Raw genomic sequence first — 25,123 nt, 5'->3', positions numbered from 1 at the left:
TGGGAGGAGGAGCACCCCTTTCTCAGTGGATCAAGGATTTGTTTCTCAAGTAGCCTTTGCTGCCTAAACTAGGGAATGGTTGATTGGGTTATTATTACCAGGCTGTGGATTTACAGGACACCTGCTGCAGAAAAGTCGTGGAGGACAGGAAAATAGAAATACTGATGAAGACAGTTAAAGTTCCATATCAAGGAGTTGTAGTTCTGATGGGGAAATAAGTGAAGCCTGGTAGTTTCAGGTATGAAACATAGGTAAATGCTCATTGGAAAATACAGTTTGTGTGAGATGGGTTATTCATATAGATGTTGTGACATCCTCCCATCCAATGGCAAGAATTAATATAAACAAGATTGAGAATGAAATGCCAGTGTTTTTAAAATGAATAGAGAACCTCATAGGAAAATAGCAGATGGTAGTTTCATAGGGAGAGATGTAGTAAGTATTGCTGAGAAGCCTCCAAGGAGAAGATTTTGCATTAGGCTGATAGAAACCTGATCTGGGGAGTTAGAAGAATGCAGGCACTGAATACCAGGCTGTCATGGAGACCATCCACTCCAGAGGTGTTCCCAGGGAAGCCAGTTGCACTGGATTTCCTCTCCAGGTTAATTCTGTAGTTTTGCTCATTTTTACTTTCTACATCATTTTGTATTATTGTTAGCCATGATAATAAGACTTGTGTTTTGATAGATTAAGGTGAGTATTACTAGTGAAACAGGCAAAAGAATATTTAGAAAAGTAGACTGGTTGCTTTGTAGAGGTCATCTTAGATCAACTCCTTGATTTGGGGGGTGAGAATTCTGAAGTCAGAGAGATTCAACCATTATTTCAGTCTCATTCTTCCTGCTATTTATTACCAGTGATTAACAACTACTGTGTTATGGAAGCTTTACGAGCTTTTGAATTTCAATACAGTTTAGCAGAAAACAAAGTACTTCAGTTTTTGTAACTATTATTGTAATAATTAATATACATGGTATGTATATATGTATGTATGTACATGGTACTGGGGATTGAACCCAGGGCCTTGCACATACTAGGCAATCCCTTAAACCACTGAGCTATATCCCAAGACCTTTATATATATATTTTTTGTGTTATATTTATACTTTACATCATTCTTTAGAATTATTATCTTTTGATAATAATAAAAATGAAAAATAGCTCCTTTCCCTGAGAAAATTAATATTTTCATGGTTGTCTGAATTTCCGGCACATATGAGAAAAACAGTTACGTGTACCCATGTGGTTCAACTTCACAGGGAATGCGTTCTCCATTGTAGTTGTGATACATTCCTAGGAAGACAGGACGGTTTGCTTAAAATTTGTCTTTTCATTCTTGAAATTGTTTCCATTTACACATACATAGGAATTCTTAAATTCAATTTTGTGATCACAAATTTAATTTTAATAGTTATAAAGAAAAAAATTCAAATAGGGGGAAGATAGAGAAATCAAGTTGTAGCTGTGTATCTCTGATAGTTTCTCCTAAGACGACCTGTTTCTTTTTGTTGTAATGCTTCTAGAATGTTTTACTTTCTTCTCTAAGAGAAATGATAAAAAGTAGTTTTATAAAATAAAAGCATAAACTGTTTTATAAATCAGTACAGAATTCTTAAATTACATTTTAACAGGTGATTATTGGTGATTTTTATTCTTAATTGTACTCTAGTTTCCAGTGTTTCTGTAGTGTGCATATTAATTTAGTTTTAAGTAAAAAAGGGAATAGCCTATTTAAGTTTAAAAAGGAACATAAAGTACATTAAATTTGGTTAGTGCCCTTAGTATTTAAAAAGAAAATAATTACATATTGAAAATTAAAAATGGTATTTAAAAATAAATTAGCCTTGTAAAGTTATTTAAAAATTCTGCATGGTATTTTCACTAAGAGATTTTCTTTGACTTACAGATAGTATGATCACATCTCTAGAAGGTCTGGGTTCTGATAGTGTTTTTAGCTTACCTGAAGATAACCATTACCGGATAAGCAAGAGTCTGGTAAAATCTGCAGAAGGTAGCACTGTACCCTTAACCAGGGTGAAGTGTCTGGTCTCCATGACAACCCCACATGACATCAGACTTCACGGGTCATCAGTTACTCCAGCATTTGTTGAATTTGACACATCCCTTGAAGGGTTTGGGTAAGGAAATTGTAAGATAGCCTTATTCTACTGTTTTATTTTCTGCTTTGTAACTTTGCAAATGAATCTTTTGTTTTAAATTTACTTGGTAAATACCAATTATGGTATATACTATACTATGTATATTCAAATAATTTGTGTTCTTTGAGAATACTATTTCAAGATTTCTAGTGTAATTATTTTAAATTAATTATCATGTTAAATAAATCAATGTAATAAATGAGTCAGTAATCTAAGGCCCATTTGCCAAATCTGCTTTTCTTGGTAAGGTTTTTTTATTTCTTGTGGATGAAGTGTTATTAGAACATAGCATTTTGTATGGCTGCTTTGGCACTGTGTCTTCAGACTTTGATATTCTTGATAGCAAATGACAGAGTTGCTAACTCACAGAGCACAAAATGTTTATCATCTGGCCATCTCCTGAAAGTTTGCACACCCCTGATATAATAAATATGAATATATAGAGATAATATGTTAATTTAAATTAGGTGAAAACCTCCTAGCCTAGGTTTTGTCATCATGCTATCCCACAAATTACTTAACATAGTATCTTATACATTATCAATATTCAATGATTATCAATGAACAAATTAATTTAAGTGACAGAAAATTCTACAGTAGCACAAGCAGCAATAAAGAATCTCAGAAAACCTAGATATTTTTTAAGTGCACCTGCCTCGAAGTAGATACAAATGCTAATAGATCTAACAGCTAGATTATAAAGTTTTTATCTTTAGTTGGCCCCCTATCAATGTAAATATGAGCCAGTACAAACTCTCTTATTTTATTTGTGTATTTTTATAAATAGCTAGATCTGTGAATTCTTAGACTGCTAGTAGATAATATCTACATGTATACATTGTTTTTTGGGATTCTTACACATTTATCTAACTCTGTAGTTGGATTTTAAACATGTAGTCATGGGTCATTTTCAAACAATGGATAATAATGGGAATAATCAAAACTAATCAGAATAGTGGAAAGAAGAGATAGTGATTGGAAATGGGCACAAGGGAAGTTTTTATACAGTGATTAAATTATCCTAATGCTGTGATTGAGGTTATACATTTGTGTTTTACATATTCAAATTATATCTTAATTTTTAAGAGTTTAAACCTAACATGTTGTTAGAGATTTTAAAGCATTTTGTTTAATACTCTCACATAATTAAAACACAGGAAGGGTTTTTCTAGATATTCAGATTTATTTTTTGATCTTTTAACTCTTTTATATACTGGCAGTTTATTTCACTGTGGTATATCCATAGTGTTAAGAGAAGAAATAGTTATCTCTAATATATATGTTGTCTTTTCTTCAATAGCTGCCTGTTTCTGCCTAGTTTGGCTCCTCATAATGCCCCTACAAATACTGCTGTCACAACATGTCTTAATGATGGGGCTGTGGTCAGCGGCATTGGCTCTGGTAAATACTTCATTTTTCAGTAGTTCCTTTATATGCTTTCGTTGGCCTCTTTTTAAATATAAATATGAGTCAAAACACTCTTTCATTTTTATTTTGCCACTTTTATTTCAGGTGAAAGATTCTTCCCTCCTCCATCTGGCTTAAGCTATTCTAGCTGGTTTTGTATTGAACACTTCAGTTCTCCTCCTAATAACCACCCCGTCAGACTCCTTACTATTGTTCGCCGAGCAAATTCTTCTGAGCAGCATTACGTGTGCCTTGCTGTAGTTCTGTCAGCAAAAGACCGGTCTCTGATTGTTTCCACTAAAGAGGAATTACTCCAAAATTATGGTCAGTATTTGTCTTTTTCTATTTTCTCCTTTGAATCTAGAAAGTATAAAAACGTCATTTTAATATTTTTAAGGCAGAATGACCTTTTGCTGCCATTCTGTAATATAGTTAATATAGTGTCTTAATATAGTGTCTCTTTGAGATCATGATTTAAGTTTTTTTGGATAAATACCCAGAAGTGGGATTGCTAGATCATCTGGTAGTTTTACTTTCAATTTGTTCAAGAACCTCCATGCTGTTTTCTATATCATGACAGAAAACCCTTTTGCTTTTCCACCAACAGTGCCCAAGACTTCCAATTTCTCATCCTCCCCACCATTGCTTATTTTTTGTTTTTTGATGATAGCCATCCTGACAGGTGTGAGGTGCTAAATTATTTCGATTTTTGTTTGTATTTTTCTGATGATTAGTGATGTTGAGCTTGTGTTTGTGTACCCGTCAGCTATTTTTTGTGTCTTAGAAGAAATTCGTCTACTAGCTTCTTTACTATCAAGTTGTTTGAGTTATGTATGTATATATTAGAGATTACCCCTTATCAGATATGTAGCTTGTGTGTATTTTATGTCATTCCGTAAATTGCCTTTTCACTATGTTGATTGTTTCCTTTTCTGTACAGAAGCTGTACAGATCGATGTAGTCCCACTTGTTTATTTTTGGTTTTGGTGTCAACTAGTCTCTTTTTATTGTTTATGATAACTTTTATCATCCATTTAGCTTGTTTCTTTTTTACTTCATTAGCTATTGTAACTTTCTTTGAATGTAATTGTAAGTACTTTAGCAGATGAGAGCATGCCTAGATTCTAGGCTTTATTTCTTACTACAGCCATGGTTATTAAGTGAACAGGGAATCTTCATGTGCATCATCATTTTATTTTAGCTTAAAAATCAAAATATGCTGATCTGAATATGAATTATTATCAGAACAAGGAAGATACTGCCAAAAGTTTTATACATCTTTCCCTCATTTTAGTTGATGATTTTAGTGAAGAATCCTCTTTTTATGAGATTCTGCCATGCTGTGCCCGCTTTCGATGTGGAGAGCTTATAGTTGAGGGACAGTGGCATCATCTGGTTTTGGTGATGAGCAAAGGCATGCTGAAAAACAGTACTGCAGCCCTCTATATTGATGGACAGCTTGTTAACACTGTAAAGGTAAGCATATTATACTTTTAAATGCACCAGTTTGCAAGATAGCTTAAGAAGGTATGTGTATATGTGGGGTGTGTGTATGTATTTTGCAGAAGTATTTTTTAATGTTTTTATTAGTACATTATAGTTACACATAATAATGGGGTTCATTTTGACATATTCATAAATACATATAATGTAGATTGTGGGAGTGTTTTTAAGATTACTATCTTAATTTTAAGTTGACTTTCAGTGCCTGTTTCAACAGTATGTTAGAGTCATGTGCCTAACTAGCTCTTATTATTTTATTAAGAAGAAGAGAAAGGAGGGATTATAGGGTCCTAAAGGAGTTACTGACTTTGTCAGCCCTTGGGTCAGATTGCTAAATTCTTTTTCACACTAGAGACACAAGTTTCAGGATGTCTAAGTAAACTATGAATACATTACTTTGTCACTTCATTGTTACCATTCTGATTTAATCTAGAAAACTGTATTTCTCTTTTTTAAAATTTTTATTTGTTTTAATTAGTTATACAAGACAGTAGAATTCACTTATATGCTTTGATATATCATACATAGATGGGATATAATTTCTCATTTTTCTGAGTATACATATTGTAGAATCATATTGGTCATACAGTCATATATATATATATACATAAAGTAATAATGTCTGTTTCATTCTACTATCTTTCTTATCCCACATCCCTCTGCCTTCCTCTCCTTTCACTTTCCTCTACCTAATCTAAGGTAATGCTATTTTTTTTCCTTTATACATGTACTTTTTTTTTTTTGCATTACAATTCTTAATACACACATATACCACAAATTTTTGTATCTCTGTTTGTATATAAAGTATGTTGACACCCAATTTAGAAGACTGTATTTCTCTAGAGCTAGAATTGTTTTTCTTTGCTTTTGATCACCTAGGTTTGTCTCTGATAATCATTGTAGATATATAAATAAATGACTGCATAAGCAATCCTCTAGATTGCTATAGTTTCATAATTAGAAGAAAATTTAAGTAACCAATAAAGAATCAGGTGAAATTCTATGTTCCAAATTACTATGAATGTTGCCCCAGGTTGAGCATCTCCAATCCAAAAATCCAAATGCTCCAAAATTCTAGAACTTTTCGAATACTAACATGATACATAAAAAGTTTCAAATTTTAGAGCATCTGAATTTCAGATTAGAGGTGGTCAACTAGTTAAGTCTATGTAAATATTCCAAAATCTGAAAGACTAAAATCTGAAATATTTCGGATCCCATACATTTTGAATAAGTCATACTGAATCTGTAGTTACTTTCTACAGAACTCAGCTATCAAGCTCTTAAAAAGGTAGTGTCCTTCTTAATTATTCCATTTGAAACAGTAACAAAGGCAAAGTTGTGTCCTGTGTGAACAACAGCTTCTGTGAATATATTTCCTTCCTTATGATAATAGTGTTCCAATTACAACATAATGTTTCATTATGATAAACTCCAAAACACATCCCATGGGCATCATTTTTTATTTCTTCATTTACATGACTACATTTAAACCGAGTTTGTAGATTGTCTAGTAGGTTGCTTCTAATATTACCATCACTAAAAACAAAAATGTCCTCAGTTTCTAGAGTTGAGGGATAGGAGATTAATCACTGATATATTTACATCATCATCATTGCTGTCACTATGAGTTGTCATAGTCTTGTATGAATATCACCTGAGACTGTTCTTTAATATATAGAATCATGGATGTGATCTAACGCTGGGATGATGTTATGACAAAACAGTCAATGGAAGTGTCTCTCTCATTTCATTAGGTGATAAGATCTGCTTGTATAAGGAGCAACTTGATTTCCTTTTATCTTATACCCTATCTAATTATAGATTTATTATAAATGATTGATGTTAGGCACCTTGTCAGTAAACAGAAGTGTTATTTCAAATCTGAGAATGTCAGTCAGTAAGGGTTATTGTTTTACATGGAGACTAAACATAGACTTCATTTTTCTAAATTTTCTCTAATATTTTACAACTCTTCACTCCTATAAGACATTTTCATCCATAACTTTAGTTAACAGACTCACAATGAATGTTACAACTAATTTTTTAATATAACTTTTTAGATGACAATGGACCTTTATTTTATTTAATTATATATGGTGCTGAGAACAGAACCCAGTTCTTCACACATGCTAGGCAAGCACATTACTGAGCCACAATCCCAGCCCTACGACTAATTTTAAGACTGCATTAAGAACCCAAGGGCGGGCGGGTCAGGCCCAGCAACCTGCGGAGTCACAGAACAGCTACAGGTGCCTGCAGGGAACGTGGACAGGACCCACCAGTAGGACAGGGCCGGCGGCCTGCTGAGGGGCAGGCCCGTCCCCTCCCCCAGTGTCTGCAAGGTAGGCGGGACTGTGACCACAGGCAGATCGGGCCTAGCGGCCTGCTGAGGGGCGGAACTGGCCCCTCCCCCAGTGCCTGCAAGCTAGGCGAACCTGCGACCCATCGGGAGGTTAGGCCCAGCAACCTGCGGAGTGACAGAGGTGCCCCTCGCGCCTGCTGGGTAGGCGGACCTTTGACCGACCAGCAGAGCAGACCTAGGGCTTCCCAGCTTGGTAGACGGATCACACCAATTGGAGGACGATCACAGCCACTACCTGCCCTGCAAGGGTGATTTTTCAACTATACAAGAGCAATATAAATAAATAGAGGGAAAATTTCAAAAACACAACAGTTTCACCAAGCAGAAAGAAACGCCAGCAGTATGAAAAGACAAGGAAAGAAAGGACCACAGGCAATGCAGGTCAACTCAACTTTAGAAGAGGTAATAGGTGCAACAGATGGAATGTCAGACAGAGAGGTCAGGATATACATGCTTCAGATGATATGGAGTCTCAAGGAAGACATGAGACAGCAAAATCAGACAATGAAAGATCACATTGACAAACAAATCCAGGAAGTGAAAGATCAATTTCACAGGGAGATAGAGGTAATAAAAAACAAACAAATAGAAATCCTAGAAATGCAGGAAACAATAAACCAACTTAAAAACTCAATTGAGAATACTACCAGCAGAGTACACTTAGAAGAGAGAACATCAGACAATGAAGACAAAGTATTTCAACTGGAAAAGAACATAGACAGCTCAGCAAGTTTGCTAAGAAACCATGAGCAGAACATCCAAGAAATATAGGATAACATAAAGAGACCAAACTTAAGAGTCATTGGGATAAGGAAGGTATAGAGGTCCAAACCAAAGGAATGAGCAAACTATTCAGTGAAATAATACGAGAAAACTTCCCAGACTTGAAGAATGAGACAGAATCCCAAATCCTAGAAGCCTACAGGATGCCGAATGTGCAAAATCATAGGAGATCCACACCTAGAAACATTATAATGAAGATGTCCAACATACAGAATAAGGAGAGAATTTTAAAAGCTGCAAGAGAAAGAAAGCAGATTATATTTAGGGGTAAACCAATCAGGATAACAGCTGATCTCTCAACACAGACTCTGAAAGCTAGAAGATCCTGTAATAACATATTTCAAACACTGAAAGAAAATGGGTTCCAACCAAGAATCGTGAATCCGGCGAAATTAAGCTTCAGGATAGAAGATGAAATTAAAACCTTCCACGATAAACAAAAGTTAAAAGAATTCGCAGCTAGAAAACCCATCTCTTCAAAAAATCCTTGGCAAAATATTACAGGAAGAGGAAATGGAAAATAACATTGAAAACCAACAATGGGAGGTAGGACAGTAAAGGGGGGAAAGTAGTCAAAGAGGATAACAAATCAGGTTTAGTAACATCAATAAACAAATATGGCTAGAAGAACAAACCATATCTCAATAATAACCCTAAATGTTAATGGCTTAAACTCACCAATTAAGAGACACAGGCTAGTAGAATGGATCACAAAGCAAGACCCAACAATATGCTGCCTACAGGAGACACATCTGATCGGAAAAGATATTCATAGACTGAAGGTGAAAGGTTGGGAAAAATCATACCACTCATATGGACTGCGGAAACAAGCAGGAGTGTCCATACTCATATTTAATAAAATAGATTTCAAGCCAAAGTTAATCAAAAGGGATAAAGAAGGACACTTCATACTGCTCAAGGGAACCATACACCAACAAGACATAACAATCATAAATATATATGCCCCAAATAATGGTGCAGCTGTGTTCATCAAGCAAACTCTTCTCAAGTTCAAGAGTCTAATAGACCACCATACAATAATCATGGGAGACTTCAACACACCTCTCTCACCACTGGACAGATCTACCAAACAAAAGTTAAATAAGGAAACTATAGAACTCAATAACACAATTAACAACCTAGACTTAATTGACATATATAGACTATACCACCCAATATCAAGTAGTTACACTTTTTTCTCAGCAGCACATGGAACCTTCTCAAAAATAGACCATATATTATGTCACAGGGCAACTCTTAAACAATATAAAGGGGTAGAGATAATACCATGCATCTTATCTGATCATAATGGAATGAAACTGAAAATCAATGATAAAAGAAGGAAGGAAAAATCAAGCATCACTTGGAGAATGAACAATAGGTTGCTGAATGATCAATGGGTTTTAGAAGACATCAAGGAGGAAATTAAAAACTTCCTAGAGTTAAATGAAAACACAGACACAACATATCAGAATCTATGGGACACATTGAAAGCAGTTCTTTTTTTTTTTTTTTTTTTTTTTTTTTTTTTTTTTTTTTTTTTTTTTTTTTTACAGTGTCTGTTTTTATTCACCAATGAATCTCTCAGTAAGCAAAGTAGGGACAGGATCAATATAAATAAATATTTATTGAGCACATAAGTGAATAGACCATGCATTTGCATTTTTAATTCTAGTTACGTTTTTGTCATGTTCTACATGACTCAACAACTTTAGCCTACCAAAATAGTATTTTGAAACATTATATTACCTATCTTTTGCATCAATAAGTGGAATATTGTCCACAAATTTGAATTACAACCTTCCCCTCCAGTGATTTCTCTCATGCATGGTAAACTGAAATTGCAAAGTTTTCCTCACTTTCAATTAGAATTGAGTAACCCAAAAGCCAGGAGGTTAAGGATATTAGGGTATGGAAAAGAGTTTGTTAAAGAATGGGCCAACGGTTCTAAACTGAAAAAGAAAGAAGCGGAAAGAGGAGAGAGTTAAGGATCCAGAAGACAGAAGGATTTTTCTTTTTTTTTTTTTTTTTTTTTTTTTTGTATTCCAAATAAATTTATTTATTTTTTTTTTTTTTTTTTTTTTTTTTTTTTTTTATTTTTTTTTATTGGTCGTTCATAACACTACATGGTTCTTAATACATCATATTACACGGTTTGATTCAAGTGGATTATGAACTCCCGCTTTTACCCCATATACAGATTGCTGTATCACACCAGTTTCCCTTCCATTAATTGACATATTGCCTTTCTAGTGTCTGATGTATTCTGCTGTCTGTCCTATTCTCTACTGTCCCCCCTCCCCTCCCCTCCCCTCCCCTCCCCTCCCCTTTTCTCTCTCTACCCCTTCTACTGTACATCCTTTCTTCCATTTGTATTATCTTGTCTTACCCCTCCTTTCCTCTTATATGACATTTTGTATAACCCTGAGGATCGCCTTCCATTTCCATGCAATTTCCCTTCTCACTCCCTTTCCCTCCCACCTCTTATCCCTGTTTAATGTAAATCTTCTTCTCAAGCTCTTCGTCCCTACCCTGTCCTTGTTTACTCCCCTTATATCAAAGGAGTCATTTGGTATTTGTTTTTTAAAGATTGACTAGCTTCACTTAGCATAATCTGCTCTAATGCCATCCATTTCCCTCCAAACTCTATGATTTTGTCATTTTTTAATGCAGAATAATACTCCATAGTATATAAATGCCACATTTTTTTTATCCATTCATCTATTGAAGGGCATCTAGGCTGGTTCCACAGTCTTGCTATCGTGAATTGAGCTGCTATGAACATCGATGTAGCAGTGTCCCTGTAGCATGCTCTTGTTAGGGCTTTAGGGAATAGACCGAGAAGGGGAATAGCTGGGTCGAATGGCGGTTCCATTCCCAGCTGAAAGCAGTTCTAAGAGGAAAATTCATTGCTTGGAGTTCATTCCTCAAAAAAAGAAAAAACCAACAAATAAATCATCTCATACTTACTTCATCTCAAATTCCTAGAAAAAGAAGAGCAAAACAACAGCAAAAGAAGTAGAAGGCAAAAAATAATTAAAATCAGAGCTGAAATTAATGAAATTGAAACAAAAGAAACAATTGAAAAAATTGACAAAACTAAAAGTTGGTTCTTTGAAAAAATAAATAAAATTGACAGACCCTCAGCCATGCTAATGAAGAGAAGAAGAGAGAGAACCCAAATTACTAGCATACGAGATGAAAAAGGCAATATCACAACAGACACTTCAGAAATACAGAAGATAATCAGAAATTATTTTGAATCCTTATACTCCAATAAAATAGAAGATAGTGAAGGCATAGATAAATTCCTTAAGTCTTATGATCTGCCCAGATTGAGTCAGGAGGATATAGACAACCTAAACAGACCAATAACAATAGAGGAAATAGAAGAAACCATCAAAAGATTACCAACTAAGAAAAGCCCAGGACCGGATGGGTATACAGCAGAGTTTTACAAAACCTTTAAAGAGGAACTAACACCAATACTTTTCAAGCTATTTCAGGAAATAGAAAAAGAGGGAGAACTTCCAAATTCATTCTACCAGGCCAACATCACCCTGATCCCGAAACCAGACAAAGACACTTCAAAGAAAGAAAACTACAGACCAATATCTCTAATGAACCTTGACGCAAAAATCCTCAATAAAATTCTGGCGAATCGGATTCAAATACATATCAAAAAAATTATACACCATGATCAAGTAGGATTCATCCATGGGATGCAAGGCTGGTTCAATATACGGAAATCAATAAATGTTATTCACCACATCAATAGTCTTAAAAATAAGAACCATATGATCATCTCGATAGATGTGGAAAAAGCATTCGACAAAGTACAGCATCCCTTTATATTCAAAACTCTAGAAAAATTAGGGATAACTGGATCATACCTCAACATTGTAAAAGCAATCTATGATAAGCCACAGGCCAGCATCATTCTGAATGGAGAAAAATTGAAGGCATTCCCTCTAAGATCTGGTACAAGACAGGGATGCCCTCTCTCACCACTTCTGTTCAACATAGTCCTCGAAACACTGGCCAGAGCAATTAGACAGACGAAAGAAATTAAAGGCATAAAAATAGGAAAAGAAGAACTTAAATTATCACTATTTGCAGATGATATGATTCTATACCTAGTAGACCCAAAAGGGTCTACAAAGAAGCTATTAGAGCTAATAAATGAATTCAGCAAAGTGGCAGGATATAAAATCAACACGCATAAATCAAAGGCATTCCTGTATATCAGCGACAAACCCTCTGAAACGGAAATGAGGACAACTACTCCATTCACAATATCCCCCCAAAAAATAAAATACTTGGGAATCAACCTAACAAAAGAGGTGAAAGACTTATACAATGAAAATTACAGAACCCTAAAAAGAGATATAGAAGAAGACCTTAGAAGATGGAAAAATATATCCTGCTCATGGATAGGCAGAACTAACATCATCAAAATGGCGATATTACCAAAAGTTCTCTATAAGTTCAGTGCAATGCCAATCAAAATCCCAACAGCATTTCTTGTAGAAATAGATAAAAGAATCATGAAATTCATATGGAATAATAAAAGACCCAGAATAGGAAAAACAATACTAAGCAGGAAGTGTGAATCAGGTGGTATAGTGATACCAGACTTCAAACTATACTACAGAGCAATAGTAATAAAAACAGCATGGTACTGGTACCAAAACAGGCGGGTGGACCAATGGTATAGAATAGAGGACACAGAGACTAATCCACAAAACTACAACTATCTTATATTTGATAAAGGGGCTAAAAGCATGCAATGGAGGAAGGATAGCATCTTCAACAAATGGTGCTGGGAAAACTGGAAATCCATTTGCATCAAAATGAATCTGAATCCCTATCTCTCGCCATGCACAAAAGTTAACTCAAAATGAATCAAGGAGCTTGATATTAAATCAGAGACACGGCATCTGATAGAAGAAAAAGTTGGTTATGGTCTACATACTGTGGAATCAGGCTCCAAATTCCTCAATAGGACACCCATAGCGCAAGAGTTAACAACTAGAATCAACAAATGGGACTTACTCAAACTAAAAAGTTTTTTCTCAGCAAAAGAAACAATAAGAGAGATAAACAGGGAGCCTACATCCTGGGAACAAATCTTTACTCCACACACTTCAGATAGAGCCCTAATAACCAGAATATACAAAGAACTCAAAAAATTAGACAATAAGATAACAAATAACCCAATCAAAAAATGGGCAAAGGACCTGAACAGACACTTCTCAGAGGAGGACATACAATCAATCAATAAGTACATGAAAAAATGCTCACCATCGCTAGCAGTCAGAGAAATGCAAATCAAAACTTACTGGAGTGAGATACCATCTCACTCCAGTAAGATTGGCAGCCATTAGGAAGTCAAACAACAATAAGTGCTGGAGAGGATGCGGGGAAAAGGGCACTCTTGTTCATTGCTGGTGGGACTGCAAACTGGTGCAGCCAATTTGGAAAGCAGTATGGAGATTTCTTGGAAAGCTGGGAATGGAACCACCATTTGACCCAGCTATCCCCCTTCTGGGTCTATTCCCTAAAGACCTAATAAGAGCATGCTACAGGGACACTGCTACATCGATGTTCATAGCAGCACAATTCACGATAGCAAGACTGTGGAATCAGCCTAGATGCCCTTCAATAGATGAATGGATAAAAAAAATGTGGCATTTATACACTATGGAGTATTACTCTGCACTAAAAAATGACAAAATCATAGAATTTGGAGGGAAATGGATGGCATTAGAGCAGATTATGCTAAGTGAAGCTAGTCAATCTTTAAAAAACAAATACCAAATGACTCCTTTGATATAAGGGGAGTAAACAAGGACAGCGTAGGGACGAAGAGCTTGGTAAGAAGATTTACATTAAACAGGGATGAGAGGTGGGAGGGAAAGGGAGTGAGAAGGGAAATTGCATGGAAATGGAAGGCGATCCTCAGGGTTATACAAAATGACATATAAGAGGAAAGGAGGGGTAAGACAAGATAATACAAATGGAAGAAACGATTTACAGTAGAAGGGGTAGAGAGAGAAAAGGGGAGGGGAGGGGAGAGGAGGGGGGATAGTAGAGAATAGGACAGACAGCAGAATACATCAGACACTAGAAAGGCAATATGTCAATCAATGGAAGGGTAACTGATGTGATACAGCAATCTGTATACGGGGTAAAATTGGGAGTTCATAACCCACTTGAATCAAACTGTGAAATATGATGTATTAAGAACTATGTAATGTTTTGAATGACCAACAATAAAAAAAAAGAAAAAAAATATTTTTTAGTTGTCAATGGAACTTTATTATTTATTTATTTATTTATTTATTTATTTATTTATTTATATGTAGTGCTTTGAATCAAACTCAGTGCCTCACACATGCTAGGCAAGTGCTGTACCACTGAGCCACAACCCCAGCCCCATACAATATATTTTTAAGGAGGAATTCTCTTTGGATATTATGATCTAGGAAGACTGTAAGGAAAAGGACAAAAAAAGGTACATCATGAAAACATTAATTAAGAAAAATAGGAGCAACTGCACTAATGTCACTTAAAGTAGACTTTAGAAAAAGGAAAATGAGATAGAGAGAGACATTCAAATCATCCCTTGGTGTTTGTGAGCTTGAACTTCAAGCACCTGCCGTGGATACCAAAACCCTCAGATGCTCTAATCTCTTAATGGCCAAGTATTTGCATCTAACCTATTTTCCCATATACTTAAATTATCTTTAGATTACTTGTAATACCTATATTGTAAATGTCTTATTGTTTTGCTTAGGGAATAATGAAAAAAGTTTGTACATTTTAGTAAAGACACTTTCTAAAAAATTATTTTCAGTCTGCATTTGGTTGCATCCACAGATATGGAACCTGCAGACATGAAGGGTTGACTGTTTATAATGATAAAAGGGCCAATCCATTAAATCCTAATGTGAGTATACCAAATAAAAGATGTTTAAAAAAATGTGGAGCAACAACTGGCAGAACAAAAAGGAGAAATAAAAAAAGCTTCATTATTATAGCTGGTGACTTTAAGATCCTTCTTTCAAAAGTTGATGGAGAAGACTAGTCAGAGTCAGCAAAGGCCTGGAAGAATTCAACAACACCATCAACTAGCAGAGTCTAAATGACATGCATATGACACTCTATCCTACCACAGCAAATGTATTTTCTTTTCAAGTGCCCCTAGATGATGTGTTGACATAGACCATATCCTGAGCCATGAGACAAATCTCAACAAATTCAAAATTATTGACATCACGCACAGTGTGTTTTTTAACCACAATGTAACAAAACAGAAGCTCAGTAACAGGGAGAGAATAGAAAAATCACCCAAACACTTAGAAACTAAATAACATACTTCTAAATAATCCATAGTTTTCAAAAAAGGAAGTCTCAAAGGAATTCGACAATGTACTGGATGGAAGGAGAATAAAAATGCAGCATATTAACATTTGTGGGACACAGGTGAAGCACAGTCAAAGACATTTATGACACTAAATGCATAGATTAGAAAAAGAGAAAAAGTCTTGCATCAAGAACCTGGGGTGGGATGGGGGAAGGGTATATTAATCCCAAAGTCTGATGAAGGAAAACATAATAACAATAAGAGTAGAAATCATTGAAACTAAACCAGAAAACCAAAAGAGAAAATCAATGAAAATAGAAAAAGCTTTAATAAAATAGATAAGTATCTAGCAAGATAAATATCTAGCAAGAAAGGCAACACAAATGACCAATATCAGAAATTGACAGGAGAGGGAAAGCCAGGTTTTGATGGCATCCTTTGATGAGGTCAGGGACATAAGAGAATACCAAGGAACTGCAGCCTATGGGGTGGGCAGTCAGAGGATGGGGCTCTGAAGACATGGGACAGACTGAACAAACCTAAGGCGACACGGCAAGGATAACCTGAACTCTGCAGCAAACTCCAGGGCCTTGGGGTGCAGTTCCTTGGGATTCTCTTAGGTCCCTGACTTCAGCAAAAGATGCCATCAAAACCTGGCTTTCCCCCTCCTGTCAATTTCTGATGTTGCTTTTCTTTTTTGTCAGTCTTGCCAGGTATTTATCTATTTTATTGAATCAGTTTTTATTTTCATTGATTCTGTGTTTTGTTTCAATGATTTCTACTCACATAGTTATTGTGTTGTTACTACTTTTTATTTTAACTCATGCATATTGATGTTCACTGTAGTTTTAATCTGAATTTTTCTTAGCAGCTAATATTGAACAGCTTTTCATATGCCTATTTGCCATATGTATATAGTCTACATTAACATGGACTCCTCAGGTCTTTAGTCTATTTTTAAATTGGATTATTTTTTCTTTTTGTTTTGTGAGTTCCTTGTATATTTTAGGCACAGTATTTTATCAAATATGTGGTTTACAAATACCTTCTTTTATTCTGTAGCTTGTCTTTTTGACATCTTCACAGAGACTGCTTACAGAGCAAAAGTTTCTGATTTTGCTGGTGTCCAATTTATTGCTTTTTCTTTTTATGGAAGGTGTTTTTGATGCTAAGAACTTTGCCTCGGCAAGACCCATAGATTTCTCCTATGGTTTTTCCTTCAAGTTCTATGGTTTTTTGTTTCAAATTTGAGCCCATGATCCACTATGTGATAATTTCTGTAGACAGTGTGAGACTTAGCTCTAGGTTCATTTATTCACTTTTGTGTATGGACATCCAAATGGTAGCACCATTTGCTAAAATGTGATCTGTCCTCCACTGAATTGCCTTTGAATTTTTGTCAAAATCAATTGGGTATATTTGTGTGCATCTATTTCTGGGTGTCTACATTTTTGACCTTCAGTCTTTTTCTGCTTATTTCTTACACTCATGTCCCTGGAATTAAATGAACCTTTCACAGAGAGTAATACTCATAAAGATGAACACAAATGAATGTAAATGAAAATCTCTACCTTTGAAAAAGATGGGTAATTTGTTTTCTATGCACTCTTTACTATTCCTCTTTCCAAATCTCATATAAAATGCCTTATACAGACACAGGAGACCTGTATTCCTTGTTTAACACTGAGTATTAATTCTGTCATGAGCTCTGTGTGTAGATCATGACTGTTAGACATCAAACTACCCATCACTCTTCCTAGAGAGGTTTCTCATGGGTGAGAATACTAAATCCTCACTTGCTGCAAATCAGGTGACCTCCAAGGAAAAGAAGTCTTAGAGATATTTGATCTTCCCTCGCTTCCCATCTAAAGCTAAAAGACCTGCAATGTGCCCAACATTCTCAACATACATCTTCATGTTGGAGTATTAAGTTGGAGCATTATCTGAAGAATTTTCATTGAATATGCAAAAATAATACTCTATATGTGCAGATATCTGAAAACCCCATATCAGTCCAGAGCTGTTGCTTCTCATTCCTAAAGAATGAAACTTTTCTTTGAATTAAAAAAAGTCAGTATTTTTAAAAACAATTTCGTTGGTTATTTTTAAATGTTTTTCTTTAGAGGAGCCAAGCTGTTTCATAAATCAGCAAAGTAGAAAACATGTTTGGACTGGATTGATAAATGACATCATAAAATTTCCCCAGGGATTAATTTTTATCTTTGGTATCTACCAATTAAATGACCTGAACCTTTTAGCCAAGGAATTTCATGGTCTGACTTTTAATGTTTGCTAGTGTATTAGACACTATGATCAGAGATTTTTATGGTATTTTTCCTTGTGGTAAATGCTGCCCACAAGGAACAGAAATGTGGATTAACTCCTGTGTATATATATGGGTTCTCTCTCTCCCCCACTTTCAGATAGAGAGATGGCACTCTCTGTCATTTGTACCTCAATTCCTTCTATTTGTCCATCTAACAAAAGGTTAAATATGAATGCTGCTACATTTAAAGACAAACAAATCTAGCAATTCAGTCTGTTTTGTGTCTTTGAATAAAATGCAATGCATCTGGGTTGAAAGAGGCCTTTTTAAAACTAGCATTGTCTTTTAAGACAATCCTTAGTCTTGTTCATCTCTGATAAGTATCTGCATTATTTGCTTCAGCTCTTGTAGTTGAGAGGGTCACTCAAATAGCCACAGATTCCCTCAATGTTGACAGACACTAATAAATCAAATGGTATCGATTTTATGTCTCCAAGGGTGCATAATCACAGATTGCTTCTCTTATCCTAAATCACAGGGCTGGTGTTTTAAGTAGACTATTGGCTAAACGAGAGTCCAACTGTGAGTTTATGGACAACTTTGCACACTTTTTTCCCCACTGCAAGAAAAAAATCCTGAAGTTACATATTTAATAGCCACTTGGGACTGCAGTATCACTTATCTCATCAAACAGTGATTATCTCCTGTGTTCTGCAAGTCAATGTTTAGTTTTTTTTTTCATGTTATGTGATAAGGCAAGAGAAATATGCCATTACATAGTGTGTTTATATACTACTAAACTAGCATTTGAGAATTTAAAAACATTTCTAATAAGTGAAACATCTGAAGTCTTAAGGGTTGAGTTCAATTTTAAATTTCTTATTGCAATGTGACTTTTTCTACTTTGCTAGGATTTGATGGAGATTGTTTGGGTATTAAGAATGAACGCAACACTAGTGAGTCAATATACTGATTTGTACTTTACAAATAAAGCATTTAATTAGAACACCAACAAATTTTTATTGAGTTAAAGCAATGTTTATTGGTGGTCATGGAAGGAGGTTGTGTGGTACCGCAGCCCTATTCTGAGAGCTATATCCAGCAAAAATCATGACATTGGTGAGCTTTGTCTGAGGCTCCACCCTTTCAGTGTTGTGTTCTGGTCACCTGAATGCTTGGTTAATGGGGGGAGGATGATGGCCAGCATTAATTAGGGGGTCATTCTTCCTGCCCAGTATAACCCAAGCCACCCTAAGACTTACAGTCTCAAATAATCAGTAAATAACAAAGCACAAATACACAGAAATATATTTACAGAATGCAAAGCCCCTGATAGATCTAGTTCACATAAGCTCTGAAACTAGACAAAAGACAAAATGGCTCCAGGAGTTTATTTAAGGGGGATCATGAAAGGCAGGGATAAGGATTCAAGGGTGGAGTCTTGCTTCGTGATGTCGTGCAGTCAGCAGGTTGATTGACATCTTGGCAGGTCACACCCATCTCAGGTGCTGCATGGGATCTTTGGCAGAGCTTGAGGGGGAAGTTCACCTGCATCAGGTGGTCAATCCCTGTGGGGGTGTCACGGGAGGTTCCCAATGCCAGACTTATCATATCAGGAGGCTACTATGCTCAACAGTCTACACATAGCCCACAGACAGCTCATGACACCTGGTCATCTGTTGTGCCCTAGTTCTGGGTTGTTTCAGTCTCTGCACCCATACCCCCTTATCAAAATTTCCTGGTTGCATCTTATTTCACCAGTATGTTTTCCCTCTCCATTATTTCCCTTCCATACTGGTACTAGCTACTCTGATCAAAACGACACAAGTCTTCCTAACATTCTCCCATACCATATATATTTCAAGTCACGTTTAAGAGAAAAATTAAACCCAAAAGAGTATGACCACATAGGAATTTCAAGTGTTGTGGAAGAGTCATATGCTGGTGGTTCCACAAGGCTTCTTTAACATCTTATTGTGTGAATAATTCCCTGACTAGTTTTCATAGGATTCAATCTAATCTATGTATGACTAATGACCAAGTTTCACTCATTTATTTGTAAATTTATACAAATTTCTTGAATTCATATTTGTTGTGGGTTCTTAGTTATAGGAAGCATGGGAATTTTCATGAAGGAAAAATACCTAACTATTTGATATTTATGAGTTTTTCGTAGGTCATTATACAAATTTTACCCATCTACATCTTGTTGAAATGAAAGATGGGCAAAAAGAAGTGAGAGTGTGCACGTGCGCGCGTGCGCGCGCGTACACACTCTCTCTCTCTCTCTCTCTCTCTCTCTCTCTCTCTCTCTCTCTCTCTCTCTCCAACAAAGAAAGTATCAACAAAAATTTAGCCTGGACTAGACTACAAAGTCATCAGCTTTCCAAACTCCAACTCCCAAGCCAATTCTTTTGCAGATGGCTCCCTTTGCTGCACTGCAGCCTTACCGACAACATCACCTTGTACATTTTTAAAGAAAAAGTTTTCTCAGTGTGTTCATCCATCACTCAGCAGCCCTGCAAGGCAGATGGCAAATTTGCATTTAGCCACACTCTAGAAACCCAAGTTTTGTTTTGGTATGAAGTCAATGATTTCATATTATTAGAGAGTGTGGAGTGCCTATTAACTACAGTGAAGTGTTAACCCAGTTTTAATCATGTTCCCTATTTAGAAAGTTGATTCTGTTATTTTAATCTGAAACATTATGAAAGATTTCAACTTAAAGTATGCTTGTAATTACAATATATAAATTCCTTGTTTTCTGTTAATGTCATATAATGCAAGTCTCCAAGTATTCCAAGTCTTCAAATGTCATATTTGCTTTCTTCTCTGATTAAAATTCAGACCTAAAACCAAGAAAATATAAATGTCCAGATGCATTTATCATTTATTTTAGAATAAAATTTGGTTATGCAATATAAAAAATATTTCTTGTCTGCAAAATTTTTACCATCTTCCTGTAGCTACTGATGAATTTTTTAGCTTATTTTTTTGTGTTAATCATGGTATTCCAGTGATTCTTCATTTATGGTAATTTTAGAACTTTCATAGATATCAACAGAACTATGTTCCAGAGCAAATTGTTTTAATTCTGCTCACTATCAACAAACAATATTAGTAAGTCATCTGTAACTTTTTTTTCTCAATCCTGGGCTTTGAACCCAGGACTTCACACATGCTAGGCAAGCACTCCACCATCAAGCTACATCCCAGCCCCTCTAGTAATTTCACTGTTGCTCTGTGTATAGTTGGTTATTGTAAGGCATTAGTTATAAATTGGTGCCCCTTGGACTGTAGACTATTTTATTTTGCCAACTCATTTCTTTTTATTTATGTTTTATTCAATTTGTGAACATACAATTTCAGATGAACATATACTCGAGTTTTGCCATAAACAAATTTTATATGTAGCCTATTCATTTTAAATGTCTATAACTGCCTTGCATTTAAATTTGGCACATTGGCTAGAGATCATAAGAAGGATAAATATGAAAAATTGAAATAGGCAAAAAATATAGGAAAACATCGCATGCTTAGGGGATGAATAATTTTTCAGTAGGAATAATCCTGAAGAATAAAAGAATAAAAATCATCTATTTTTTGTGAGAAGCACTGGGCCTATGCAACTGAAAAGTGATATAACCTGAAAATCTTTGATTATGAGGCTGGGTATCAATATCTCTTAGGGTTTGAATATGTGGTATCCTCCGAAAGCTCATGTGTGAGACAATGCAATTCTGCTCAGAGGTGAAATGATTAATTATGAGATTTGTTACCTAAATGGTAGATTGATCCACTGATATGGATTAGCTGGGTGGTAACTGTGGGCAGGTAGGATGTGGCTAGAGGATTTGGTAGATTACTGGGGGCATGTCTTTGGGGTTTATATCTTGTCCCTGGTGAGCGGAGCTCTCTCTGCTTCATGGTTGCCATGTCCTAAGCTGATTTCCTCCTCCACACTTTTCTACCATGATGTTCTGCCACACCTAAGACCCTGAACTATAGAGCTACGGCCTGAGACTGCTGAGACCCTGAGCGCCAAATAAACTTTTCTTCCTGAAACTGTTCTTGTGAGGTCTTTTGCTCACAGTGTCAAAAATAGTGACTAAAACAACATCAAAGTTGAAAGTTTATCAGATTAACATACATTCATAAGATAGCTAGGAATCTGTTGGAGGAATTAAAAGCCAAGCATGGCAAAAGTGAGGTGGATGAGATTATTGCTGCAAATTATAGTCAATTCTATAGGTTCCAGCCGTATTTGAATCTGTATAACATCAAAGCAGGGAGAGAAGCTGGAAGTGTTGATAACATACTTTCCTAGGAGGAGAGTTCTTCACCCAATACAGATGAAATTGATCTCTTTTGGGGAAAAAGATGCCACTCGAATGTATATACTGAAGTGGCAAACAGTACGCATGATGTCAAACCTTTGAAGGACCAGTTCAAACTTCTATTGGAGAAATGCACCTTGGTTTGCAAATTTAAACCTCCTTTATTCAAACAATTTTTCAGGTCAGAATGATTTCATAGTTTGCTGATTTTATGTGCAGTGTGATAGAAGAGTACCTTCATTCATTGCCATAGCCCTAGCAAAATCATATATGAAGGCAAAAGTGAATACTCATGATTTAAATCCTAAGAAAACTGTAGTTAAGTTTTGGTGTAAAAATTTGTGCTAAAATTTCTTTTTCATTTATAAAATAGTGGTTAAATATATAAAACATAAAATGAAACCATTTTAACCGTATTTAAATGTATAGTTCTGTAACATTAAGTATATTTATATTATTTTGTGTCCATAATTGCTATCCATCACCAGAACTATTTCATCTCTCTCAACAGAAACTCTGTACATGTACATGTATATACTAATTGTTTATTCCTCCTTTCCCTAGCCCCTGGCAACTATTATTCTACTTTCTGTTTCTATGAATTTGACAACTATAGGTACATCATATAAGTGGAACCATACAATGCTTGTTATATGAGTGGTTTATTTCACTTAGCATAATGTTTTCAAGGTTCAACCACATAGCATATATCATCAGAATTTACTTCCTTTTAAAAGCTGAATAATATATCATTGTATGGATATGTCTTATTTTGTTTATCCATTCATCTGTTGATGGACACTTGCATTGTTTCTATTTTTCAGCTAGTGTAACTATGCTGCTATGAACATGAGTATATAAATATCTCTTCAAATTCTTGCTTCAATTCTTTCAGGTATATTTAATTCCAGAAGTGAAATTTCTGGGTCAAATGCAATTCTATTTTTAATTTTTTGAAGGTCAATCATACCATTTTATTTCACATTTCTATCATCAGTGCCCAAGTGTTCTAATTTCTGCACTTACTTGCCAATACTTGCTATTTTCTGTTATATATATATATATATATATATATATATATATATATATATATATATTAGATGTTGATGGACCTTTATTTTATTCATTTATTTATATGTGATGCTGAGAATTGAACCTAGTGCCTCTTACATGCTAGGCAACCATTCTATCACTGAGCCACAACCCCAGACCTATTTTCTGTTTTTTTTTTTTTTTGACAAAGGCCATCATAATGAGTGTTAGGAGGTGCCTCATTTTCATTTTAATTTGCATTTATCAAATTATTATGTGAGGTTGAATACTTTTTCAATGTGCTTATTAGCTATATATATCTTCTTTGGAGAAATGTCTGCTCACTTTTAAGGTGGATTTGTTGTTGATTTGGAGGAATACATTATATATTCTGGATATCAATCCTTTATTAGATGTATGATATGCAAATATTTTCTCCCATCTGTAGGCTACCTTTTTACTCTGTTGGTAGTGATCTTTGATGAATAAAAGATTTTAACAATGTTCACTTATTTTTCTTAAATATATTTTGATGTCTCTTAAGAAATTATTGCCAAATATAAGGATATAAATATTCATCTTATGTTTTATTCTTAGAGTATTATAGTTTTAGTTTTTAAAGGTATTGGTTCACTTTTTTAAAACATTTTTTTTAGTTGTAGATGGACATAATACTGTTTTTATGTAGTGCTGAGGATCGAACCCAGTGCCTCACACATGCCAGGCAAGTGCTGTATCACTGAGCCACACTCCAGCTTGGTATTGGTTCATTTTGAGTTAATCTTTGTATATGGTGTAAGGAAAGTGTTCAGTTTCATTTTTTATTTTTTTCATATGGGTACTCAGTTTCTGCAACATCACTTGCTGAATACTTTTCATTTCTTTTTTTTTTAATTTTATTATAAGCATATTGCTTACTTTTAATTGATCATAGGATAAATTCTATTCTTTCAACACCTTAGTTAGTATTCTTCTGTCTTAACAGGATTATTGAGTTTAGCAATTTTTTTCATCTTCCAGAAAAATACATCATTTGCTGTTTTGGAACGTGTCTGTTTGGGGGACTTCCACCATTACATGTTTATAATTACAAATACCTCCAATTTCTTTGCCCCACCTTGTACTGAATCCTCAACCCACTTAGGGTTGCAAATATAAGGAAATTTTGGATATTAAATGCAGAATAACAAAAGTGAAAATACAGTATTTCAAACTCCATTCGTTTTCATTAAGCCACAGAAACTGTTTAACTGCTAATACATTTTTTCCTGACTCCAAAACCTAAGGTAAAATATGATGACTCTTTCCTTTTTTAAAAATTTATTTTCTTCTCTCTAATGTTTGATTTCTAGTAGGGTGATTAGGCATGTTAGGAATCTAACTTTACAAAGAAAATCTAATAGCAACAAAATGTTGCAAGGAAAATTTTAGTCTATATTCTGCCCTTTCTTCCCTTCTTAAGTTTAATTTGAAAAAATCTTAGTGTACCTGCTACAGGAATTTCTGGATTAACACAGACACAGACACGCACTTCAGTAAACTAAAAACCACAAGAATTGTGTTTGCAAGAGAACTCACTAGGTTGCTTGGGAAAAACATGACAAATAAGACATCACTGGATATATAGGCTAAATTTTATAGAAGACTTTTTTAACATTATGAAGGTTCAGAAACTCATGTAGGGTTAAAGAAGGCAAGGATAAGCAACTTGCTTTAGTATTATGGTTGAATCTCTATTATACATTTTTGTAATCATTAGTGAAAACAATTATTTAATGAATCACAGTATTTTAAAACCACAATGACAGCAGGCCACAGACTGCTGTTACATAATACCATAAGTCTATTCACCACCAGGTCTGTAAATCTCATTTTATGACTGAATATGAAATTTATTTGAAA

General features: G+C 35.0%; 1 protein-coding gene across 1 annotated transcript in view; it reads left to right on the top strand.

Annotated features, from left to right (window-relative positions):
• The window catches only part of LOC113178538 (WD repeat and FYVE domain-containing protein 3-like), a 56,259-nt gene that overhangs the window by 10,962 nt on the left and 20,174 nt on the right, over window positions 1-25,123 (top strand). Inside the window, exons 6-9 of the mRNA XM_077803131.1 lie at window positions 1,907-2,138; window positions 3,460-3,560; window positions 3,672-3,890; window positions 4,861-5,042. Of these exons, the coding sequence (XP_077659257.1) occupies window positions 1,907-2,138; window positions 3,460-3,560; window positions 3,672-3,890; window positions 4,861-5,042 (734 nt within the window). The remainder of the gene's footprint in view (window positions 1-1,906; window positions 2,139-3,459; window positions 3,561-3,671; window positions 3,891-4,860; window positions 5,043-25,123) is intronic.

The sequence above is a fragment of the Urocitellus parryii genome, chromosome 10, assembly GCF_045843805.1.
Source record: "Urocitellus parryii isolate mUroPar1 chromosome 10, mUroPar1.hap1, whole genome shotgun sequence".
Lineage (NCBI taxonomy): Eukaryota > Metazoa > Chordata > Mammalia > Rodentia > Sciuridae > Urocitellus > Urocitellus parryii.
This window is presented reverse-complemented; position numbering and strand designations above follow the sequence as displayed.